The 22,497-nt window shown below is 41.6% G+C and overlaps 1 protein-coding gene across 2 annotated transcripts; it reads left to right on the forward strand.

The window, feature by feature from the left end:
• The first annotated feature begins 750 nt into the window (after nucleotides 1-750).
• On the forward strand, nucleotides 751-16,149 carry LOC306744041 (deoxyribonuclease-1-like). 2 transcript variants are annotated; one of them, XM_079226607.1, is made up of 10 exons: nucleotides 751-832; nucleotides 5,904-6,069; nucleotides 6,803-6,885; nucleotides 7,708-7,719; nucleotides 10,798-10,884; nucleotides 11,837-11,934; nucleotides 13,274-13,386; nucleotides 14,306-14,463; nucleotides 14,586-14,692; nucleotides 15,446-16,149. In XM_079226607.1, exons 2-10 carry the CDS (start codon nucleotides 5,911-5,913, stop codon nucleotides 15,634-15,636), a joined length of 1,008 nt encoding a protein of 335 aa, XP_079082733.1. In that variant the 5' UTR covers nucleotides 751-832; nucleotides 5,904-5,910; the 3' UTR covers nucleotides 15,637-16,149. The 2 variants fall into 2 exon arrangements, with proteins under 2 accessions (XP_079082733.1, XP_079082734.1); XM_079226608.1 differs by having other exon boundaries at nucleotides 14,586-14,682.
• Nucleotides 16,150-22,497: the final 6,348 nt, after the last annotated feature.

The raw sequence follows: 22,497 nt of genomic DNA on the forward strand, positions 1-22,497 counted from the left end.
ATCTGGACACTAATTATTGGGCCACAGCTCGGAGATCTGGAAAGTCAACTTGTTTAGGTGGTGTTCTCCATCTTTGGAGGTTAATGTTCTGTCAGAGCCCTCCATCATACTTCTGTTGCCAAACTGTGTGTGACGTCATCATTGTTTACAAACTGTAAAGGTTTAAATGAGCTGATATAACTATTTTCAGTTAAATGAATGTCTGTTGCGTCACAGATGTCGAGGAATAAAGGGAACACATTGGTGATCGAGCCCATTGGCCTCTGATTAAAGCCCACAGGGGCAGTAGACTGGGGAGACATTCCCGGGAAATTATATCCGCTGAAGAAAACAAAATAGAGACATTTTTATTGTATTTTCTATCTTATTTAAATCTTTTTATGGTTAAGTCAAAACATAAAGCAATTTACATTAACATATAATTGTTAACTTTAACAAAAACATTTAAATTTAGCAGTGGTTTTTGTTATTCATTTCTAAATTTGTAATCAGCTAATTTGACCAAATGTATCTTTGTGTGTGTGAAAAAGCTCGACGCATTTGAAATCTGCTGTTTGTTGTCAGACAAGTTCAAACAGGAGTTTACTGGATGTGGGAGAATGTTGAGCAACCATGTGCCTTCCTGTTCTTTCACTTCCAACAATGATGCACAAAAACAATTACCCCGTCTTTCCCACGGGGCCCTGAACGCAGCAGCGCGGGAGGGCGTGGCCAACCTGCCCCAACCAGGAAGGTGTTGCAGAACTGGGAGTGTGAAGTGGTTCAGAGCCTCCACCCTGAAGCAGTGTCCAGCAGCAGAGACACACGGTCGACCCTCCGCTCACCTGAACAGGTGAGAAAACCAGCAGCACCAGCAGGACCAGTACGATCTGCTGGGTCTGCTCAGCGTGTGTTGGAAGTGTGTGAGGGACTGAGTGTCACAGCGTGTGTGACCTACATTAAGGTGTGTGTGTGTGTGTGTGTGTGTGTGTGTGTGTGTGTGTGTGTGTGTGTGTGTGTGTGTGTTTGTGCTGTGCAACATAGTTTCAATGTGCGAGTGCTTGTAGTCTTGTTTTTAAAGCTACTTGGTACAGCCATTCTTCAGCAGTTTGTTCCAAGACGGTTGGAGATGTCTTGTGTGTTGTCTTGTGCAGCTTTCTTCTAAATTCAGCCTGGCAAACTATTGTTTATTAAATTAAAGTTACTTAAATATGCAACTGACGAATAATATCGTTATACATTAATCAACAAATTGCTTTACTGATTAACCGTTCGTTCTATAAAATGTCAGAATAGTGAGAATTGCTCTTCACCTCCAGTTTAAAGTTAAGTCTATGCTTCATGTGTTGAAGCTGCATTCTCTCTCCTGACCACCAGGGGGTGACTCCTCTGGTTGTATAGAAGTCTATGCTTCATGTGTTGAAGCTGCATTCTCTCTCCTGACCACCAGGGGGCGACTCCTCTGGTTGTATGGAAGTCTATGCTTCATGTGTTGAAGCTGCATTCTCTCTTCTGACCACCAGGGGGAGATTCCTCTGGTTGTATAGAAGTCTATGCTTCATGTGTTGAAGCTGCATTCTCTCTCCTGACCACCAGGGGGTGACTCCTCTGGTTGTATAGAAGTCTATATAAATGACTCTACTTCTCTTGATGTATTCCCTCAGTAAACATTGTAAACATGAGTTCATGTCTCAATCTCTAGTTTCAAGTCTTCTTCAATACAGCATGATGTTCATTTAGTACATTATGGTCATTTAGAGTCAAACAGACCATAAAGCAGGGGACGCTTTAGGGCGGGGCTACAAGGTGATTGACAGGTCTCTTCCACGACATCGTCAAGTTTAAGAGTTGTCCGAGTTTTCATCCTACAACTTTAACTCTCTCTAAATGTGTTTTCACTTAAAATTCAAAACGTCTGTCCATGAACGGGTGACGACGTCCACTTCTTCTATTCAGTCTCTGGTATTTCCTGTTGCACGTGGTGATGTCATCAAACTGCCTCTTTTGTCTGTTTTGTTCCAAAAAGATTAAATTGATTATCACATAACTAGTTAAAGCAGCAGATCATCAGAATGAGGTCCAGCAGCGTTAAAGAATCCATGTCGAGTCTCTTGTTGCCGACAAGAGAGACTTTAAAGTCTCGTGATCTGAGATGTTCGAAGGCAACTGGTGTTAGAGATTAACTTGTTTCCGTGTTAATTGGTGACTTTGTCCTCAACAACCGGCACATTCAGAGCAAAGTGACCGGTCTGAAGCATGTGGAAAGGCTTTAAAGAGCCAGTGTGAAGCATTCTGTGGGATCTCTTAGCAGAATATAATATTAATAACGATGCTTCCATTAGTGTGGAATCACCTGAAACTAAGAATCGTTGTGTGTTTCGTTAGCTTAGAATCAGTCCTTCATATCTACATGAGGAGCCGGCTCTCTTCTCGAAGGCCGCCATGTTTTGCCCCTCCATGTTTCTACAGAAGAACCGGAAGGTCACCACCAGATGGCGCTTAATCCGACACACTGCTGTAAACCTGCTCTTTGACAGCATGCGGCGTCCTCACGTGAGAAGGTCATTCAGAAATGTAGAACAATGGTATGTGAGTGAGGGAGACACGGGAGAGTGATGGTCACAAGAAGAGACTAAATCATGAGTGATGGGATTGAAGATTGAAGACGACTATATGTGATATTAACATCCGGGTAAAGCAACACAAAAAGTGTGTCCTTTGCCACAAAAACATATATTTTGAACCACGCAGACGAATTTGAGCCGGCTAGCTTGCGGTTTAGCTCGATGCTAATTTGAATCTGGAGGACGTCAACACAAGGCTAACTGGAGCTCGCTCTCATGATCCCTGGATGAACGGTTTGAAGAGAGAGCCGGTCCGGTTTTACGAGGTACGTTGAGGCCAAATGGAAAAGAAAGGTTTAAACGTTTAAACTTCTTCTATTCTTCGGCGCTGGTTGTCCGTCCGCTCTCGTGAACGTGAACTCAGGAAAACATCTGTGAGGGAATTCCTGAAGATTTGACTCCAACGGCCACTTGGACTCAAATATGAACTGATTAGATTTTGGAGGTCAAAGGTCACCGTGACCTCACAAGACAGGGTTTGGGCCATCGCTCTAGAGTTCCTGTGGTACTTATGACGTTTCTGTCAGTGGTGGTAAAATCATGTGTATTATCTAGTCTCATAAAACACCACAAACTACAACCTAAAATGAGACATTCAAGTTGAATTAGTCTTGTTATTATTACTGCTGTGCAGCTGCATGTTAACATGTGTTTGAACTCACAGCTCGTCCCTGTGGGTGATTGTAGGTTGTGTAGTCAGTGTGTGGAAGTCAGACTCGCTGTGTTGAGTTGAAGGCGTGTTGGGACAGAAGCCACTCTACTGGTCTCTCCAGCTGCAGGGGGGGAGGCCTGATCGACACGCTACAGTGAGGAACTCCAGGTCCTGAACCAGTCTCAGTGTAGTCCTGGTCCTCTATAGTCCTCAGTCTAGTCCTGGTCCTCTATAGACCTCAGCGTAGTCCTGGTCCTCTATAGACCTCAGTGTAGTCCTGGTCCTTTATTGACCTCAGTGTAGTCCTGGTCCTTTATTGACCTCAGTCTAGTCCTGGTCCTCTATAGACCTCAGTCTAGTCCTGCTCCTCTATAGACCTCAGCGTAGTCCTGGTCCTCTATAGACCTCAGTGTAGTCCTGGTCCTCTATAGACCTCAGTCTAGTCCTGGTCCTCTATAGACCTCAGCGTAGTCCTGGTCCTCTATAGACCTCAGTGTAGTCCTGGTCCTCTATAGACCTCAGTGTAGTCCTGGTCCTCTATAGACCTCCATCAGTAACCAGACCACCAGAGAGAAGATGGTCTGGTTCTATAGAGTTCTTCTTAAAGATCCTCATCAGAGTCACCGGGTCGGATTCTGGTGAAACCAGATGACATCATGCAGGTTCACCAGAACCTCCTTCTGCTCCGATCCAGCAGAGACCAGTCCACCGTGGACAGACCCAGATCCCGCAGAGTTGTACTTTTTATTTTGTACTTAATATCTATTTGATGACTTGAGTTATTTTGCAGGTTGGGATCAATAATGTAACATATATTCAACAAATAACTCAATGTTTATTTCTATGGTTTGAGAAGAGACTCAGACGCACATGAAGTCATTTAGATGAGCTACACTGTAGCACTTTCATATTTCAATTCAAAATAAAGTTTTCTGCATAATTAGTACTTTTGGTACTTCAAATTATTTTTGGGAATCTAATATGTATTTACTTTTTCTGACGCAGAAAGTAAAGTTTTAAATTCATGTAGTATTGCTGTTGTATTACTACTTTTACTGCCATGAGATATGAGTGTGTGAAATACTGAGCGCTGAACAGGGAGGAGCCAACATGAACTCCAGTGTTTACAACATGTCTCATTTTAAACGTTAATCCTTCTCACACAGACAAACACAACCTTTAGAGTCCAGGCTCAAGCACCCAACACGGCAAACGGGTTTCTCTACATTCTCCACTTCTGTTTTGTGAGCGACTCCCCTCTTTTCCACTCGGGGACTCTAAACCAGGGGTGCCCAATACGTCGATCGGGGTCCACGCATTGGGCAGGTGCGGAGTGCGGGTATATCGCATGCCATTAAAACAAAATTAGACTTTTGTTTCTTCTTTTTTTTCACTCTTTCAAAAACTTTATTGACAAAATGCAGCTCTTAGTGGGCAAATGAACAGGCTCGTTCGAAAGAGCTGCGCCTCGCCTGGAATCCAGACAGGAGCAGCAGGGGGCGGAGTCAAAACATTGCGGTCAAGTCGGACAGTTTTCAGCTGCCTTCAAAGTAGTCAGTAACAGGAAGTCACAGAAAAAAATACTTCCTGTTACTTCCAAACTGTAGGCTTCTTGTAGTTTACAGATCACGTTTGGATTTATTCATATGTGTTTATAAATATATATTTATGTAGAAATGTGTGCGTAGCTGCATCCTTTGTTCTTTTTATGTCTGCCTGTGAAACACATTACTACTGGTGTTGATGTGTGTTATATAAATATGATTTTGTATTAACAACCACACAAAATATGTTTTAAGATTAAACATGAGATGAATAGTCAACAATCCAGCGTTAAGTATTACAACTACACATAAAATAAGGATTTTCTCCAACACGTGGTGTTTGCTGTGAGATCTTAGAGCCAATCAGCTCTCTGATGTGGCGAGAGCCAATTCAATTCAATTTAGTTTATTTTATAGCTCAACATCACAAATACAAGTTTGCCTCGGAGGGCTTTACAATCTGTATACATGACATCCCTGTCCCGGGACCTCATCCAGGCGTTTCCCATCATGCACTGCGCCACGCAGTCGGTGGAGAGCTACTGCAGCGCCTGGCTCTGAAATCGGGGGCTGACTTGCTCTCGTGAGATTATCGTTGACCACGTGTGCATGAAGTCAGATCAAGTCGGGATCAAGTCAGACTAAAATCTAACCAGCATGCATTGCGCGCCGATGGTGCGACCGCAATGGTTGGCAGCTTGAATGGATGTATTGCCAAGTACAGGGAGGACGATGTTTTCCCCGACTTCCTTAATTACCACTGCATAATACAGCAACAAGAGATCATGGATGTGGCAACGAAGATCGCCTGTTCTGTTCAAGCGAGAGCTCTTCAAATACGGCTGTTCCGTGCGCATCTGGAGAAGCCCGACTGTATAATAATGTTATAAAAATATTACGTCCAAACACCGTTCCACCATGACTGATGACCATTTGGTCTGCCTGAGGCTGAGCAGCAGCTACTGCCCGGACTATGCAACCCTGCTGGTTCCATTCAGCAGGGTTGCACTGAGACTGGTTCAGGACCAGGTAGAAGTTCCTCACTGTCATTGTAAGTCAATTTGATTCATTATGACCACCATGTGTCTCTGGTGTTCTCCACAGTCCAGCCATGGGGTGGCGCTCTCCTCGTCTTCCTCTCCTCCTCCCCCTCTTCGGCCTGCTGGTCCAGGTGGTCTCAGCTTCAGAGTTCAAGATCTGCGCCTACAACGTGGAGAGGTTTGACTTGGCCAAAGCATCGGACTCCAGAGTGCTGCACATCGTGAAACGGGTAAGAATGATAATATCTCAGCTCACAAAAGGTAAATGCATATTGTTTATAGCTTGTTTTTTATTTGTACTACTTAATTTGTCCTTGAGAACTGGCGGTTCGGGGTCGAGGAGTTCATTATGGGATGTGAAGACAGTTGGTTCTCCTGCTGTCCTGATTACACATTTTATGGAGTTGTTTTTTTATTGAAACTAACAAAATACAAACCAGTGCATTAATCTGCCTGTCTGTCGGTCTGTCTGTCGGTCTGTCTGTTGGTCTGTCTGTTGGCCTGTCTGTTGGTCTGTTGGTCTGTCTGTCTGTTGGTCTGTCTGTCTGTCTGTTGGCCTGTCTGTTGGTCTGTTGGTCTGTCTGTCTGTTGGTCTGTCTGTCTGTCTGTCTGTTGGTCTGTCTGTCTGTCTGTCTGTTGGTCTGTCTGTTGGTCTGTCTGTCTGTCTGTTGGTCTGTCTGTCTGTCTGTTGGTCTGTCTGTTGGTCTGTCTGTCTGTCTGTTGGTCTGTCTGTTGGTCTGTCTGTTGGTCTGTCTGTCTGTGTCTGTTGGTCTGTCTGTTGGTCTGTCTGTTGGTCTCTGTCTGTCTGTTGGTCTGTCTGTTGGTCTGTCTGTCTGTTGGTCTGTTGGCCTGTCTGTTGGTCTGTCTGTCTGTTGGTCTGTCTGTTGGTCTGTCTGTTGGTCTGTCTGTCTGTTGGTCTGTTGGTCTGTCTGTCTGCCTGTCTGTTGGTCTGTCTGTCTGTAGATTGTGTCTCGCTGTGATATCTGTCTCCTGCAGGATGTGGTGGATTCTGGAGCCATCAGGACTTTGCTGGTTTCTCTCAACAGGTACAGACCAATGTAGTGAAGCAGATCACACTCACTAACTTCTCTCTGGTACTGACCGTTAGTCTGTAGTCTGTAGTCTGTGTGTCTGTAGCATGTGGTCTGGAGGTTTGGAGGTCTGTAAATCAGGGAGTCTTACTCTTGAGTTCTGGAGGTCTGTAGTCTGGAGCTCTATATCTGTAAATTGGGTGGTCTGTAGTCTGGAGCTCTATATCTGTAAATTGGGTGGTCTGTAGTCTGGAGGTCTGGAGCTCTCGAGGCATTAGTTACAACATATAATTCATCTTTTATTAAATTGCGTAACAACTTGTTTTACAAAAATGTAAGTCTTTTAAAACCAGTTGATCTTAGTTGATAGTTAATATTCATAATGAATAATGTATTAACCATTTAGGAAGTCATGACTTCACCTCATGAACCTTTTTTTATTAAAGGGTGCCTCATTAATTAACCGTGTTCCCAACTAAGTCGGTGGTTTCAGTAATTAGCAGACTTTAAAACATCTGTATAACGTCTGTTATCAGCTTGTAGCTGATATTGCACATTTTTTATTTGACCAATTTAATGAACCAGTCGTACCGTTGGAGTCTTTTGGTTCTAGAAGTTTAAAACTGAAGTTAGGCCAGGTTCATTGCAGGGTTCAGAGAAGTAGTAACTATTTGTAAAATACTTCTTTATTCAACAACGATTTGGATGCTTACAAAACGTCACCGACTAAACTGCAGGATGTTGTAAAGGTGCTCAAACAGTCACACTAATGGAAGTGCACCATGCATATTAATACAATGTGGTGATCATTGTCTGTCTGCTGTCTGCCTCCAACAGGGAAACGGACAGGTACAGTGGATTCTATGACCATGTATAACATCATCTAATCATTGTTAATCATCTCAGTCATCTTTATTGACCCTCTTTACTAACCATAATGCCTGTAATAATAGAGTGCTGCAGGAATGACGTCTTTGTATTATGTTACAGACAAAAATAAGTTATGTGGCAAATATATGTTTATGCCACTTACGCGTTTTGTTCAGCGAGATAATCTTCACAAACACAGCTTTTATGATTTCAGAAGCGCAAATAGAAGCTTCAGAAGGAAGTGGCTAACGTTAGGCCAAAGACAAACTAGACACACGGTCACATGACTTCAATGTCAATACCAAGACGTTCACATTTCCAACTCATCGCTTACGGACGCCCCCAAATAACCCCCTGGTGTCGATTGGGGGGCGTCCTAGGCGTCAAACCATGACTATGGTTGCAGTTTTAAACAAGGTTAAGGTTGTGAAATTAAAAGAATGTGGTATTCAAGAGCACAGGTACAAACACAAGGAGGCTGTAAAGAAGGTGGATAATAAGTAGATGAGTTTCCGTGTTGGGCGTCATGACCTGTAATTTACTTGACGACCTCTGTGGACTCATTTAACCAAGTATTTACTTTTACATCAAACAACAACATTTTAAAATCTCTTAAGCTTTGTTAATGACGGACCTTACTTTAGTCGTCCAACAAAAACCCATCGACTTCGAGCCAAGGGAACCAGAAGTGCATAAAAGCTGACTCCTTTCAGAGTTTTAAGACTCATTTATGCAGCACTCTAGAGGTAACACTTTATTTTGGGTAGTCGCTGTTACAGTTACTCTGCAACACTTCCGCTGACATCTGTTTCAACAGATGAGACGGGACGAGTCTCGAGCAGATTAACCAAAATAAAGCGTTACACCTAATTAAGAAAGGGTTAAATTGGGATTTTGCCATGATGAAGCCAACAAGTATTATATAAAGCAGTTTACATACTATACAGACATGGGTTTGACTATTCAAGGAATATCTTTACAATATACATTACGTTAATAGAGTTATTTGTAAACTCTCAGAGAGGTTAATAGGTTATATTCTGTAAAGCAAGACATCTTGTGTCTTCACGCAGAACATTTTGGTATTTTTTCATTCAGATGTCCAGAGCTGGGAACAGAAACATAGATTTGAGTGTCGTCAGCAAAACATTGAAAATGCTTGTCATATTTTTTGAGGCTGTTTCTTGCTGCATCTACATCTAGAAAGGTAGTGGACCAAGTACGAAGCCTTGAGGGACACCACATCCAGGAAAGGCAGACGCTGAACTCAATTAATATAATCAAGTAACAAATTAGATCAGAACTCACAAACTTATGGTGAATGCATTTTGGTTAGAGTGAGAAGTTGTAAACGTGATCTGAGGTGGATCAAAAATACTTTTACTGAACAGACTTTTCTGACATGTTACAGTAGGAATGGTTATGAAGTGTCCTACATTTGTTTAATGTTTGTGGATAAACAGTAAAAAAAAACAATATTCAAAGATGTTAGGAATATTGAGCATATTGAGGAGTTACTGTCACTCCTACAGGACTACTCGTATGTACTTTTACTGGAGTATATCAATGGAAGTAGTCTTCTACTAGAGTTCTATTTAAAGCTGACAAGTACTCGTTCTACTATATACCATACTCCTAATTTTTAAAATTATATATCTTCCACTGAAAAATCAGAAGTACATTTCATGATGGTGGTATATATGTACACCATTTTTTGGCTCCACCTTTAGAAATGACCCAATTTAACCTCGTTTGCATGGCTAGAACAAGTTTGCTTTTCTTTGTAGCTGCTTTCTTTCTGGTGATGTCTAACATTGAATAATCTCGTTTTGTCTCCGTTTGATTTGTTGGGCTATCGTTTATTTACCATCTTTGGTGGCTGGTTCCGGTCTGCTCACATAATTTAGCTAGCTGGCTACGCTAATGGAAACGTGGGATTTGCAAGTACTCGTCTTACCAAACAACTGCATGCCCATTGGTGTCCCTGGGACCATTCTGAAGGTACAAGTCATTAATCCACATGGGATTAACATCGTGATTCCTACATATACAGAGGTTGTTGTGCATGTGTGGATCTGTGGGAGACGTCTTGTCAAACTGGGCATTTTAAAGGAAAATATGGTAAAACTAATGTTGGAGCTAACTGGGAGGGTGGTGGCTCTCCCGGTGGTGGAAGGAGTACTCCGATAAAACTAATTAGTCATTGTTCAGTAAAACGTCTCCTGTGATTGATATCTGATTCTTTGGGACAATATTAGATGTTTAATAGTGAAGCATCAATGTTACTGTAGTAGCTGTTCCAGGGGAAGCCAGTTCAAACTACTTCATATGTCAGCTAGTTCAGACCAGTTGGTCCCTCCAAAGTGTCACTAGATACATCTGAGGGGTCGTGAGATGATGACAGAAAGAAACATGAATGTTTATATGGAGGAACATCTGAGACATGACGACAGATCTAACAAGAAACAATAGTGCTATCGATTATTACAGGCATGTTTTGAAGCAAGCCAAAAAAGAAAGCAACCACTGGTTAAATGTTTAGCAATGTGTTGTCTTTGTAATTTGATCAATGTGTGTGTAAAATCATAACTTTTTAAAGTTACTACAAGCGGTCAGACGCATGTAGTGCAGTGAAGAGTACAACATTACAACATGTAGTTGCTGTCCAGCTAGAAGACTTCAGATGGAGAGCAGCCGGTGAAGCTACGTTATCTCTTCCTTAAATAGAAAACCTTGAATCAGGATTTTGGTTTGGTCATATTTCAGGTGGCTTATCACCAAAAGTTTGAATTGTTTTTCTACTGCAGTGTCCACACTCACGCACAATAATACCTGTCTTTGGTGGGGAACACCATTTAAAGTTTGATCCCTTATGATTTATTTCAGTTTACAGTGTAAATCCTGTAACTTAAACACAAAAGGCCATGAAGTGAAGTAGCATCTACCAAAAACAAACCTGTGGTTTGGGCTGCTTCTCCACTCTGTGATGTCTTCCTTTTTTAATGCTGACTTTCTGCTTTATTTCAGTAATCAAGCTTCTGTTTGTGTTGTGTTGAGGTATGACAATTACAGCTACAAGTCCGTGTCCAGTGAGCGTCTGGGGAACTCTGCCGGCGACATGCAGCACTACGTTTTCATCTACAGGTAGGAGGCTCGTCTGGAGGAGAAGCACACCTGTACACTCCTGGATGGGCTCCCAGCCTGTGGGACGAATTACACAACTAGAATGACAGTCAATGAAAAGATCTCATACAAACATCCTCCCAGTGGGTCTGGGAGCCAGATGCAAATACAATATATATAAATGTGTTTTAAGACTATCAGTGAATGAACAAGTGACATTTCTCCGGTTTGGACTTCAGCAGTCCTTTCCTCTGCTGCTGGAAAATTTGCTCTTCTTCTCATTCTTTGTCTCCATCTTATTCTTCGTCTCCTTCTCGTTCTTCTTCTCCTCCTTCTTCGTCTCGTTCTTCTTCTTCTCCTCCTCCTCCTCGTTCTTCATCTTCTTCTTCTCGTTCTTCTTCGTCTTCTCGTTCTTCTTCTCCTTCGTCTCCTTCTCATCCTCCTCCTCCTATTTCTTCTTCTCGTTCTTCTTCGTCTCCTTCTTCTTCTTCTCCTTCGTCTCCTTCTCATCCTCCTCCTTCTCATCCTCCTCCTTCTCGTTCTTCTTCGTCTCCTTCTCATCCTCCTCCTTCTCATCCTCCTCCTTCTCGTTCTTCTTCGTCTCCTTCTTCTCCTTCGTCTCCTTCTCATCCTCCTCCTTCTCGTTCTTCTTCGTCTCCTTCTTCTCCTTCGTCTCCTTCTCATCCTCCTCCTTCTCGTTCTTCTTCATCTCCTTCTTCTCCTTCGTCTCCTTCTCATCCTCCTCCTTCTCGTTCTTCTTCATCTCCTTTTTCTCCTTCGTCTCCTTCTCATCCTCCTCCTTCTCATTCTTCTTCGTCTCCTTCTTCTCCTTCGTCTCCTTCTCATCCTCCTCCTTCTCGTTCTTCTTCGTCTCCTTCTTCTCCTTCGTCTCCTTCTCATCCTCCTCCTCGTTCTTCTTCGTCTCCTTCTTCTTCTCCTTCGTCTCCGTCTCATCCTCCTCCTGTCCCAACAGAGCGGATAACGTGAACGTGACGGGTCAGCATCAGTACCTGCAGAAAAACACCTTCGTCAGACCGCCGTTCGCCGTTCAATTCCAAAGCAACAAAATTGGTCAGTTGACACAAAATGCAACAAATCTTTCAGTGAAACACGATCATTGACGCCAGAATATTGTTGTCCAGACGTACAGGAGGTGGAAGAAACTACAGAAACGCCTCGTCTATATCACACAATCCAATGGATGACGTACTCTAGAGTTCGTAACCTTCTTACCTGGTCCTGAACCAGTCAGTCTAGTCCTGGTCCCCATTGTCTCAGTCTAGTCCTGGTCCGCTATAGACCTCAATCTAGTCCTGGTCCTCTATAGACCTCAATCTAGTCCTGGTCCTCTATAGACCTCAATCTAGTCCTGGTCCTCTATAGACCTCAATCTAGTCCTGGTCCTCTATAGACCTCAGTCTAGTCCTGGTCCTCTATAGACCTCAGTCTAGTCCTGGTCCCCATTGTCTCAGTCTAGTCCTGGTCCGCTATAGACCTCAATCTAGTCCTGGTCCTCTATAGACCTCAGTCTAGTCCTGGTCCTCTATAGACCTCAGTCTAGTCCTGGTCCTCTATAGACCTCAGTCTAGTCCTGGTCCTCTATTGATCTCAGTCTAGTCCTGGTCCTCTATAGACCTCAGTGTAGTCCTGGTCCTCTATAGACCTCAGTGTAGTCCTGGTCCTCTATAGACCTCAATCTAGTCCTGGTCCTCTATAGACCTCAGTGTAGTCCTGGTCCTCTATAGACCTCAGTCTAGTCCTGGTCCTCTATAGACCTCAATCTAGTCCTGGTCCTCTATAGACCTCAGTCTAGTCCTGGTCCTCTATAGACCTCAGTCTAGTCCTGGTCATCTATAGACCTCAGTCTAGTCCTGGTCCTCTATAGACCTCAGTCTAGTCCTGGTCCTCTATAGACCAAGAACCAGAGCATCTTCTCTCTGGTGGGCTGTTTACTGATGGAGGTCTATAGAGGACCAGGACTAGACTGAGGTCTATAGAGGACCAGTCCGATGTGCGAGGACTCTCTACACCTGCATGGTCTTTGATGCTTTTATCTTGGAGATCTTTCCTAATAGATGTTCTGTAGATGGAGAACACAACACTGTTCAGTGGTTCAGACAAAGCTCAATGAGAAGAGAAGCTTATGTTTAAGAGGCACAGCTCCGGTTCAGGATGAATGCAGCTAGAACAAGCTGGAATTAACAGGAACGTGAAATATTCAATCATGAAACTAATTCAACATCAAGTTCTTTTACTTTGGGGAAACATTTCACATTTAAATGAAACATTTGGTGTTTTCATCTGTTAGAATAGTTATTATTGAAGGAAAGAAGACCAACTTAAAATAACCTTTCTACATGTCCTCCCTCCTTCCTGTTCTTTCCTTCCCTGTCTTCCTCCTGTCCTGAAGCAATCAACACGTTCATTCTGGTCCCTCTGCATTCGGATCCCGGTCAGGCCGTCCAGGAGGTCGACCGGCTCTACGACGTCTTCAAAGAAGTCAGCAAGAAATGGAACAACACGGTGAGGACATACAGATGTCAGCTCTCTGACTGACTGTGAAGGAAAGTGTCATCTGCTCTACGTCAGTGGTGGTGAAGGTGCGGCCGTTAGCTGGTAGCTGGTAGCTGTTAGTCGTTAGCTATAGCTGTTAGCTGTTAACTGTAGCTGTTAACTGTAGCTGTTAGTCATTAGCTGTTAGCTGTTAGCTGTAGCTATAGCTGTTAGCTGTTAACTGTAGCTGTTAACTGTAGCTGTTAGTCATTAGCTGTTAGCTGTTAGCTGTAGCTATAGCTGTTAGCTAGGAACAAGCACCAGCTTGGACTGATTTATCTTGTTTTACTGACTGCTTTCATGTCCAGTGGGAAACTAAAAGTCAACGTTGACTCATTTGGAACATTAGCAGTGAACCACTTCCGTACTTATTTGAACCTAAACCACCATCTTCTTCTAAACTACTTTAGTCTAAAGCTAACTGCGTTGACCCATGGTTGAACAGACAACCGTAACAGGATTATTTTTGTATTGAAATGTGCTTTTTTAAGGATGAACTTCAGGCAATTTCTGATATTTATTTTGGGTGGACAACATAGATGATGATATCATCCGAAAGTGAAAGTCACACAGACTAATCAAGCTCTACGTTTTTGGACGTAACGCCATCTTGTTTTGTTGTCGGCAATCCCTCTTTTGGGGGGGCTAATGCCATATTGCAGGTTCTATCTCATGGTGTGAGGAACCGTGTGGAGGAATCTTTAGTTCTACGATATGATCCCTGTGTTGTTTACCAGGTTTTTACTCTTTTTGATGTCAGCTCATTATTCAACGCTGCAAGAGGTTATATTTGTTTTGTGGTGACGAGTCATTACACAAGATTATAGCACAAGTACTGTGTGTGTGTGTGTGTGTGTGTGTGTGTGTGTGTGTGTGTGTGTGTGTGTAGAATGTGATGTTCCTGGGAGACTTCCACGCCAGCTGTGCCTACGTGACTCGAGCGAACAAGAAGCACATCAGACTGTTCAGCAACTCCACTTTCCACTGGCTGATCAGAGACAAAGTGGACTCCACCATCTCCACCGACACCAACTGTGCTTTTGACAGGTGAGAGAGAGATTTGTGAATATGATATTTTTGTTTTTTTAAGCACCAGATTTCAGCTCCCACTGTAATGTGTGTGTGTGTGTGTGTGTGTGTGTGTGTGTGTGTGTGTGTGTGTGTTTCAGGATCGTGGTTCATGGGAAACACTTCCTGAAGGCCGTCAGTCCGTTCTCTGCCAAAGTCTTCAACTTTGTCAAAGAATTCAAACTACCCATGAGCAAGGTGTCTCTGTGTGTGTGTCTCTGTGTGTGTGTCTCTGTGTGTGTGTGTGTGTGTGTGTGTGTGTGTCTCTGTGTGTGTGTGTGTGTGTCTCTGTCTGTCTGTGTGTGTCTGTCTCTCTCTTTGTGTCTGTGTGTGTCTGTGTGTCTCTGTGTGTGTGTCTCTGTGTGTGTGTGTGTGTGTGTGTGTGTGTGTGTGTCTCTGTGTGTGTGTGTGTGTGTCTCTGTCTGTCTGTGTGTGTCTGTCTCTCTCTGTGTGTCTGTGTGTCTGTGTGTGTGTGTCTCTGTGTGTGTGTGTCTGTGTGTCTGTGTGTGTGTGTGTGTGTGTGTGTGTGTGTGTGTGTGTGTGTGTGTCTGTGTGTGTGTGTCTGTCTGTCTGTCTGTCTGTCTGTCTGTCTGTCTGTCTGTCTGTCTGTCTGTCTGTCTGTCTGTCTGTCTGTCTGTCTGTCTGTCTGTCTGTCTGTCTGTCTGTCTGTCTGTCTGTCTGTCTGTCTGTCTGTCTGTCTGTCTGTCTGTCTGTCTGTCTGTCTGTCTGTCTGTCTGTCTGTCTGTCTGTCTGTCTGTCTGTCTGTCTGTCTGTCTGTCTGTCTGTCTGTCTGTCTGTCTGTCTGTCTGTCTGTCTGTCTGTCTGTCTGTCTGTCTGTCTGTCTGTCTGTCTGTCTGTCTGTCTGTCTGTCTGTCTGTCTGTCTGTCTGTGTGTGTGTGTGTGTAACCGGTGGACGGACTCGTGTCTGTTGTCTTGACTCGTTCCCTCTCTCTCCTCTCAGGCGCTGCAGGTGAGCCAGAATGTACCTGTGGAGGTGACGCTAAGAAGCTCCGCCCTTCTCCTTCAGGCCACGCCCCTCCTGCTCCTCATCAGCGTCTCTGCGGCCGTCCAGTCCTTCCTGTCCGCTCTGTGATCGCCTGCTTTAGTCTCTGTGTTCCTCTCCGAGGGATGTGGACAGATCACACGACATAACCACGCCTTCATCATCTCTTTAATATTAGAAGATCACTGCAGCTTTTTGAGGCGCTCATGCTTATTTTCTAATCAGGATTCCTTTACATCGTCGTTTCAGATATCAAACTAGTATCTGGTGATAACAAACACACTTTATTATGACTCATAGCAGCAAAGGCGATGTATAAAGTGTTTAAACCGTCGTCTAATAACTCCACTGATAATGAGCATCAGATTTATACTCAAACATTCTCAGTAAACTTCCTTCTGGTTCCTTTAGAAGACTCTCAATAGAATCATAGCTTTGGTAATAATGCTTTAAAGGACTTCAGAGTGGTTACACTTCTTAATTATTGTAAATATTGAATGACATTATGTGGCTGTTGGTTTAGACTCATAGTCGTCTTCTCCACCTCCGTCTGCTCCTCTTACAGAAACTCATGTCAATATTCTCAGGATGTCAGGAAGTTGTACGATGTTTGTTGTTTTGTGCGTTTTTAATATTCAGTAAAGTTTTTTTTAATGTTAAAACGCAGAAGATGTCGTCATTGTATGAAGCACGTCGGCTTTTAACTCAGATGTTGTTATTCTGAAAGATATGAAATGAATGTTGCTGAAGAACACACATCCAGCAGCAGGGGGCAGCACCGAGCCAACAGCATAATGAGCTGAACACGCTGATATTTAATAAATGACTTTATGATGTTTTATACATGTGATGATGAAAGATGAAGAGCAGCTCTACTTCATGAGATGACCTCCATCTGCTTCACAACCTACAGACGGAATGAGTTTCATGTGTCCAGAACTAACATCTTGAATATGACTGAAAGAATCTGATATAGAAATATGAATGAAACAGATCAATATGCTTTAGCCCTAAAGATCTCAGTCACATTTGATAAGGAATAAACATAAAACTGATTCCTAATCTTGTTACTTCATAAACTCTGAATTGTTAAAATCCTTTGAACTAAACTTCATGTAAAAACCTCAATAGATTTAAATGATCCATGATGTGAATAACTGAGCACCTTGTTGTTATTAATGGTAGTTTTCATCATATCCTTTATTCATTCCATTCATTTAGTTTATTTTATTGTGTATTCATTTATTTTCTGTTGACTAGTTAAGTTATATAGTTAGACCAATACATATTTCTATACACAGCGTGATCATTTGATCTGCGTGTGAATTAAAGAATAACTTCCTGTCCTCACGACCTTCATGAGAGCATTGAGGTAAACTGCTTTATGAATGGAGCACTAATAATACTCACTACCCGAGTGTCATAATAATGTATGTTTGCTCATGCGTTAGAACACCACGTTGTAGTTATTAGAGACAAACGGAAGAAGCGGCTGCAGCATTGACTGTTGTCATGGCAGCCAACGGTGTAACCAGATCATCAGTTATCTCCTTCCTTCAGCACCTGGGGCAGAACGTTAGAGAACATGAGAGAGAACATTAGAGATAACATTTGAGAGAACATTAGAGAGAACTTAGAGAGAACATTAGAGATTACATTAGAGATAACATTAGAGAGAACATTAGAGATAACATTAGAGATTACAGTAGAGAGAACTTAGAGAGAACATTAGAGAGAACATGAGAGATAACATTTGAGAGAACTTAGAGATTACAGTAGAGAGAACTTAGAGAGAACATTAGAGAGAACATTAGAGAACATTAGAGATAACATTTGAGAGAACTTAGAGAGAACATTAGAGAGAACATTAGAGATAACATTTGAGAGAACTTAGAGAGAACATTAGAGAGAACATTAGAGATAACATTTGAGAGAACTTAGAGAGAACATTAGAGATTACATTAGAGATAACATTAGAGATAACATTAGAGATTACATTAGAGAGAACTTAGAGAGAACATTAGAGAGAACATTAGAGAACATTAGAGAGAACATTAGAGAGAACATTAGAGAGAACATTAGAGATAACATTAGAGAGAACATTAGAGAGAACATTAGAGAGAACATTAGAGATAACATTAGAGAACATTAGAGAGAACATTAGAGAGAACATTAGAGAGAACATTAGAGATAACATTAGAGATAACATTAGAGAACATTAGAGAGAACATTAGAGAGAACATTAGAGAACATTAGAGAGAACATTAGAGAGAACATTAGAGATAACATTAGAGATTACATTAGAGAGAACATTAGAGAGAACATTAGAGATAACATTAGAGATTACATTAGAGAGAACATTAGAGATAACATTAGAGAGAACATTAGAGATAACATTAGAGAGAACATTAGAGAGAACATTAGAGATAACAATAGAGATAACATTAGAGAGAACATTAGAGAGAACATTAGAGATAACATTAGAGATAACATTAGAGATTACATTAGAGAGAACATTAGAGAGAACATTAGAGATAACATTAGAGAGAACATTAGAGATAACATTAGAGAGAACATTAGAGATAACATTAGAGAGAACATTAGAGAGAACATTAGAGATAACATTAGAGAGAACATTAGAGAGAACTTAGAGAGAACATTAGAGAGAACATTAGAGATAACATTAGAGATAACATTAGAGATTACATTAGAGAGAACTTAGAGAGAACATTAGAGAGAACATTAGAGAACATTAGAGAGAACATTAGAGAGAACATTAGAGAGAACTAAGAGAGAACATTAGAGAGAACATTAGAGAGAACATTAGAGATAACATTAGAGAACATTAGAGAGAACATTAGAGATAACATTAGAGAGAACATTAGAGATAACATTAGAGAACATTAGAGAGAACATTAGAGATAACATTAGAGAGAACATTAGAGATAACATTAGAGAACATTAGAGAGAACATTAGAGATAACATTAGAGAGAACATTAGAGAGAACATTAGAGATAACATTAGAGAGAACATTAGAGATAACATTAGAGAGAACATTAGAGAGAACATTAGAGATAACATTAGAGAACATTAGAGAGAACATTAGAGATAACATTAGAGAACATTAGAGAGAACATTAGAGATAACATTAGAGATAACATTAGAGATAACATTAGAGATAACATTAGAGATAACATTAGAGAACATTAGAGATAACATTAGAGATAACATTAGAGAACATTAGAGAGAACATTAGAGATAACATTAGAGAGAACATTAGAGATAACATTAGAGATAACATTAGAGAACATTAGAGAGAACATTAGAGAGAACATTAGAGAGAACATTAGAGATAACATTAAAGAGAACATTAGAGATAACATTAGAGAGAACATTAGAGATAACATTAGAGAGAACATTAGAGATAACATTAGAGAGAACATTAGAGATAACATTAGAGAACATTAGAGAGAACATTAGAGAGAACATTAGAGATAACATTAGAGATAACATTAGAGATTACATTAGAGAGAACACTAGAGAGAACATTAGAGATAACATTAGAGATTACATTAGAGAGAACATTAGAGAGAACATTAGAGATAACATTAGAGAGAACATTAGAGATAACATTAGAGAGAACATTAGAGAGAACATTAGAGATAACATTAGAGATTACATTAGAGAGAACATTAGAGAGAACATTAGAGATAACATTAGAGAGAACATTAGAGAGAACATTAGAGAGAACTTAGAGAGAACATTAGAGAGAACATTAGAGAGAACATTAGAGATTACATTAGAGAGAACATTAGAGAGAACATTAGAGAGAACATTAGAGAGAACATTAGAGAACATTAGAGAGAACTTAGAGAGAACATTAGAGAGAACATTAGAGAGAACATTAGAGATTACATTAGAGAGAACATTAGAGAGAACATTAGAGATAACATTAGAGAACATTAGAGAGAACTTAGAGAGAACATTAGAGATAACATTAGAGATAACATTAGAGAGAACATTAGAGAGAACTTAGAGAGAACATTAGAGATAACATTAGAGAGAACATTAGAGAGAGTTCTTATTTGCAGATCTAGTGGTATCATTATTTCTACAGGATTTATAAGCACCGTGAGGAAGAGGAGTTGAGGAATATGTTCTGTACAGTGTTTTCTTCAGTATTTACTGTAAATACATTTAAATAAATATATGTATTTGCTGAAGGCTTCACTAACTTGACTGCTTTTCTTGTGGAGCTACACATTGGAAAAGAATCATGAAACTGAGGTTAATAACTTTCATAAACTTCTGATGTGCCAAATCAGCGTTTTGTTATCAGCATTATTTTCCACGTATGAATCTTCCCATGAAATATTGGTACGAATGTCTTTAAATATATAAATATTTGAGTTGCTCATAATTCTTTTCTGCATAGTTGTCTCATGTTTAGCTCTTAATCTGGATTACAGAGTATTGGAACATGATCAGACGAGTCGAAATACAAGACTCCAGATTTAGTTTCCATTACTCAAAGAATTGGTTCAGAAGTTATCAAAGTAAATGAATGTTCTGTAACTCGTGTTGCCTTATGAAGTAACGAGGAAAGAATATTAAGAAAACCCCCAGTAGGAGATGTAGTCGATTCTTTAGAAAGTATTAATTGAAATCGCCTAAAATGTAACAAAGTTGATCCTCATTGTCTTTAGGTCAAGAGAACAGACGTCATGAACACTGTGATGACAGTCAGGTGATGCACAGCAACAACAACTTTCTCTCCACCAGAGGCACCAGAGAGCTCTAAACCAGATTCCATCCCTCTGGCTTCAAAGAGAGATCATCCCTGAAGTAGAAATCATCGTCACGATGAATAAACAGAGATCCTCCGCCTGCAGGTCTCCTCCCTCTCACATAGGGAACTGAGTTGTGCTTCAGTATTTTAAAGAAGTCTCTTGAGTCCTCAGTCATCCACGTTCATTCATCACGTCTTACATTCCTCTGTCACAGAAATACAGAATGATAGTGATACAGACATCTTACATTCCTGTGTCACAGAATAATGATAACAAACATCCTAAAGGTTCATCCATCAATCAACATCCCCCTGTGTGTTGTAAACCTGTGTCTTCTGGTGTGCTCCTCACATGAAGGATCTAGAGATGTTTGGTCTCAGTAAGTAACACAGCGTGTCTCAATGCAGTGCATCAGCCTTGTCATCATTCAAGGCAAGGCAGGTTTATTTGTAGCACATATAAACTACAAGGAGAATTCAAAGTGCTTCACATGAAACCATTAATAGCATCAAAACATAATGCAGAAGAAAACAAGATTTAAAAACAATTAAGAACATTTAGTTTAAAACATTAGAAACAGTCAAAAAGCAAAAAATAGAATACAAGCTGCAGTGCAGTTTAAGAAATAAAATGCAGTAGTGAGATGCAGAAATTGATTAATATCCTTGAATCTGGTTCAATTAAAGGCAGCAGCAAACAGAAAAGTATTCAATCTGGATTTAAAGGAACTGAGGTTCTCTGAGGGTCTCTGAGGGTCTCTGAGGGTCTCTGGGGGTCTCTGAGGGTCTCTGAGGGTCTCTGAGGGTCTCTGGGGGTCTCTGAGGGTCTCTGGGGGTCTCAGCAGACCTGCGGCTTTCAGGGACCTTGTTCCAGATACGTGGAGCAGAAAAACTGAACGCTGCATTTCTTCAATGCATTTACCCAGCCCTTGTATGGGATCATAGTCCCCTGGTGATATAGTTATGTTACCAGCCCTTGTATGGGATCATAGTCCCCTGGTGATATAGTTATGTTACCAGCCCTTGTATGGGATCATAGTCCCCTGGTGATATAGTTATGTTACCAGCCCTTGTATGGGATCATAGTCCCCTGGTGATATAGTTATGTTACCAGCCCTTGTATGGGATCATAGTCCCCTGGTGATATAGTTATGTTACCAGCCCTTGTATGGGATCATAGTCCCCTGGTGATATAGTTATGTTACCAGCCCTTGTATGGGATCATAGTCCCCTGGTGATATAGTTATGTTACCAGCCCTTGTATGGATCATAGTCCCCTGGTGATATAGTTATGTTACCCAGCCCTTGTATAGGATCATAGTCCCCTGGTGATATAGTTATGTAGATGTGTGTGTCGTCTGCATAATTATGATGACACACGTTGTTGTTTTTCATAGTCTCAGCCAGTGGCAGCATGTAGATGTGAACAGAAGAGGCCCCAGTATTGAGCCTTGGGGAACACCACATGTCATCTTAGTCATCTCTGATGTGTAATTAACTACAGTCAATTTATATTCAACAATAGACCCCACAACATGCTAAGGTCCCCGCAGAGACAGACACCTGCTGGTCATTGAAGCGGAATCTCAAAACAGTGAAATGGTAAAACAGCATAGGAGAGATCATATATGCTGCACATAGGGATCAGAGGTCACCCAGAGGTCAGAGTGAGAATACATCTTGTCAAACGTTACTCCTACTTTTGACTTTTTACATATTCATTGGTTGCCATGTGTTCCGGGACCCCGCCCCCACCCCTCCCCCCGCGACAGGCCCTCCGACCCCGGCAGGGTGTCTTTGTGCCAGCCCCACCTGAGTCCCACGGACGGGAGGCACCACGGAGCGGAGCGAGGAGGCATCGGGGTTGTTGCGATGCGGGAGAGACAGGGGGCCGTGAAGCGTCTCCCCTTCTCCTGTCTGGAAATGTAGACTTTTTTCCGAATCTCGTGCCCCTGGTAATTCGACACTGCGGGTGGGCCGCCCCGCATACATCCCCTCGTCCTGTCCTGGCCCAGGGGAAATTTGTTTTGATAAAGCCTTCTTTAGAGAAGGTAGCCAGGCATAGCTTTGTTTTGTTGATTTCCATTTGTTTGGCACAACCACACCTGTCCCAACCTCTCCATCTTCATGGAGAACCTTTTTGTTTCAATACACCAGAGTTGTGTACTCTTGTTCCATCTCGCAATAAACCATTTGAAACCCAAATCACTATTTCTTAGT

Source organism: Taurulus bubalis, assembly GCF_910589615.1.
Source record: "Taurulus bubalis genome assembly, chromosome: 11".
Lineage (NCBI taxonomy): Eukaryota > Metazoa > Chordata > Actinopteri > Perciformes > Cottidae > Taurulus > Taurulus bubalis.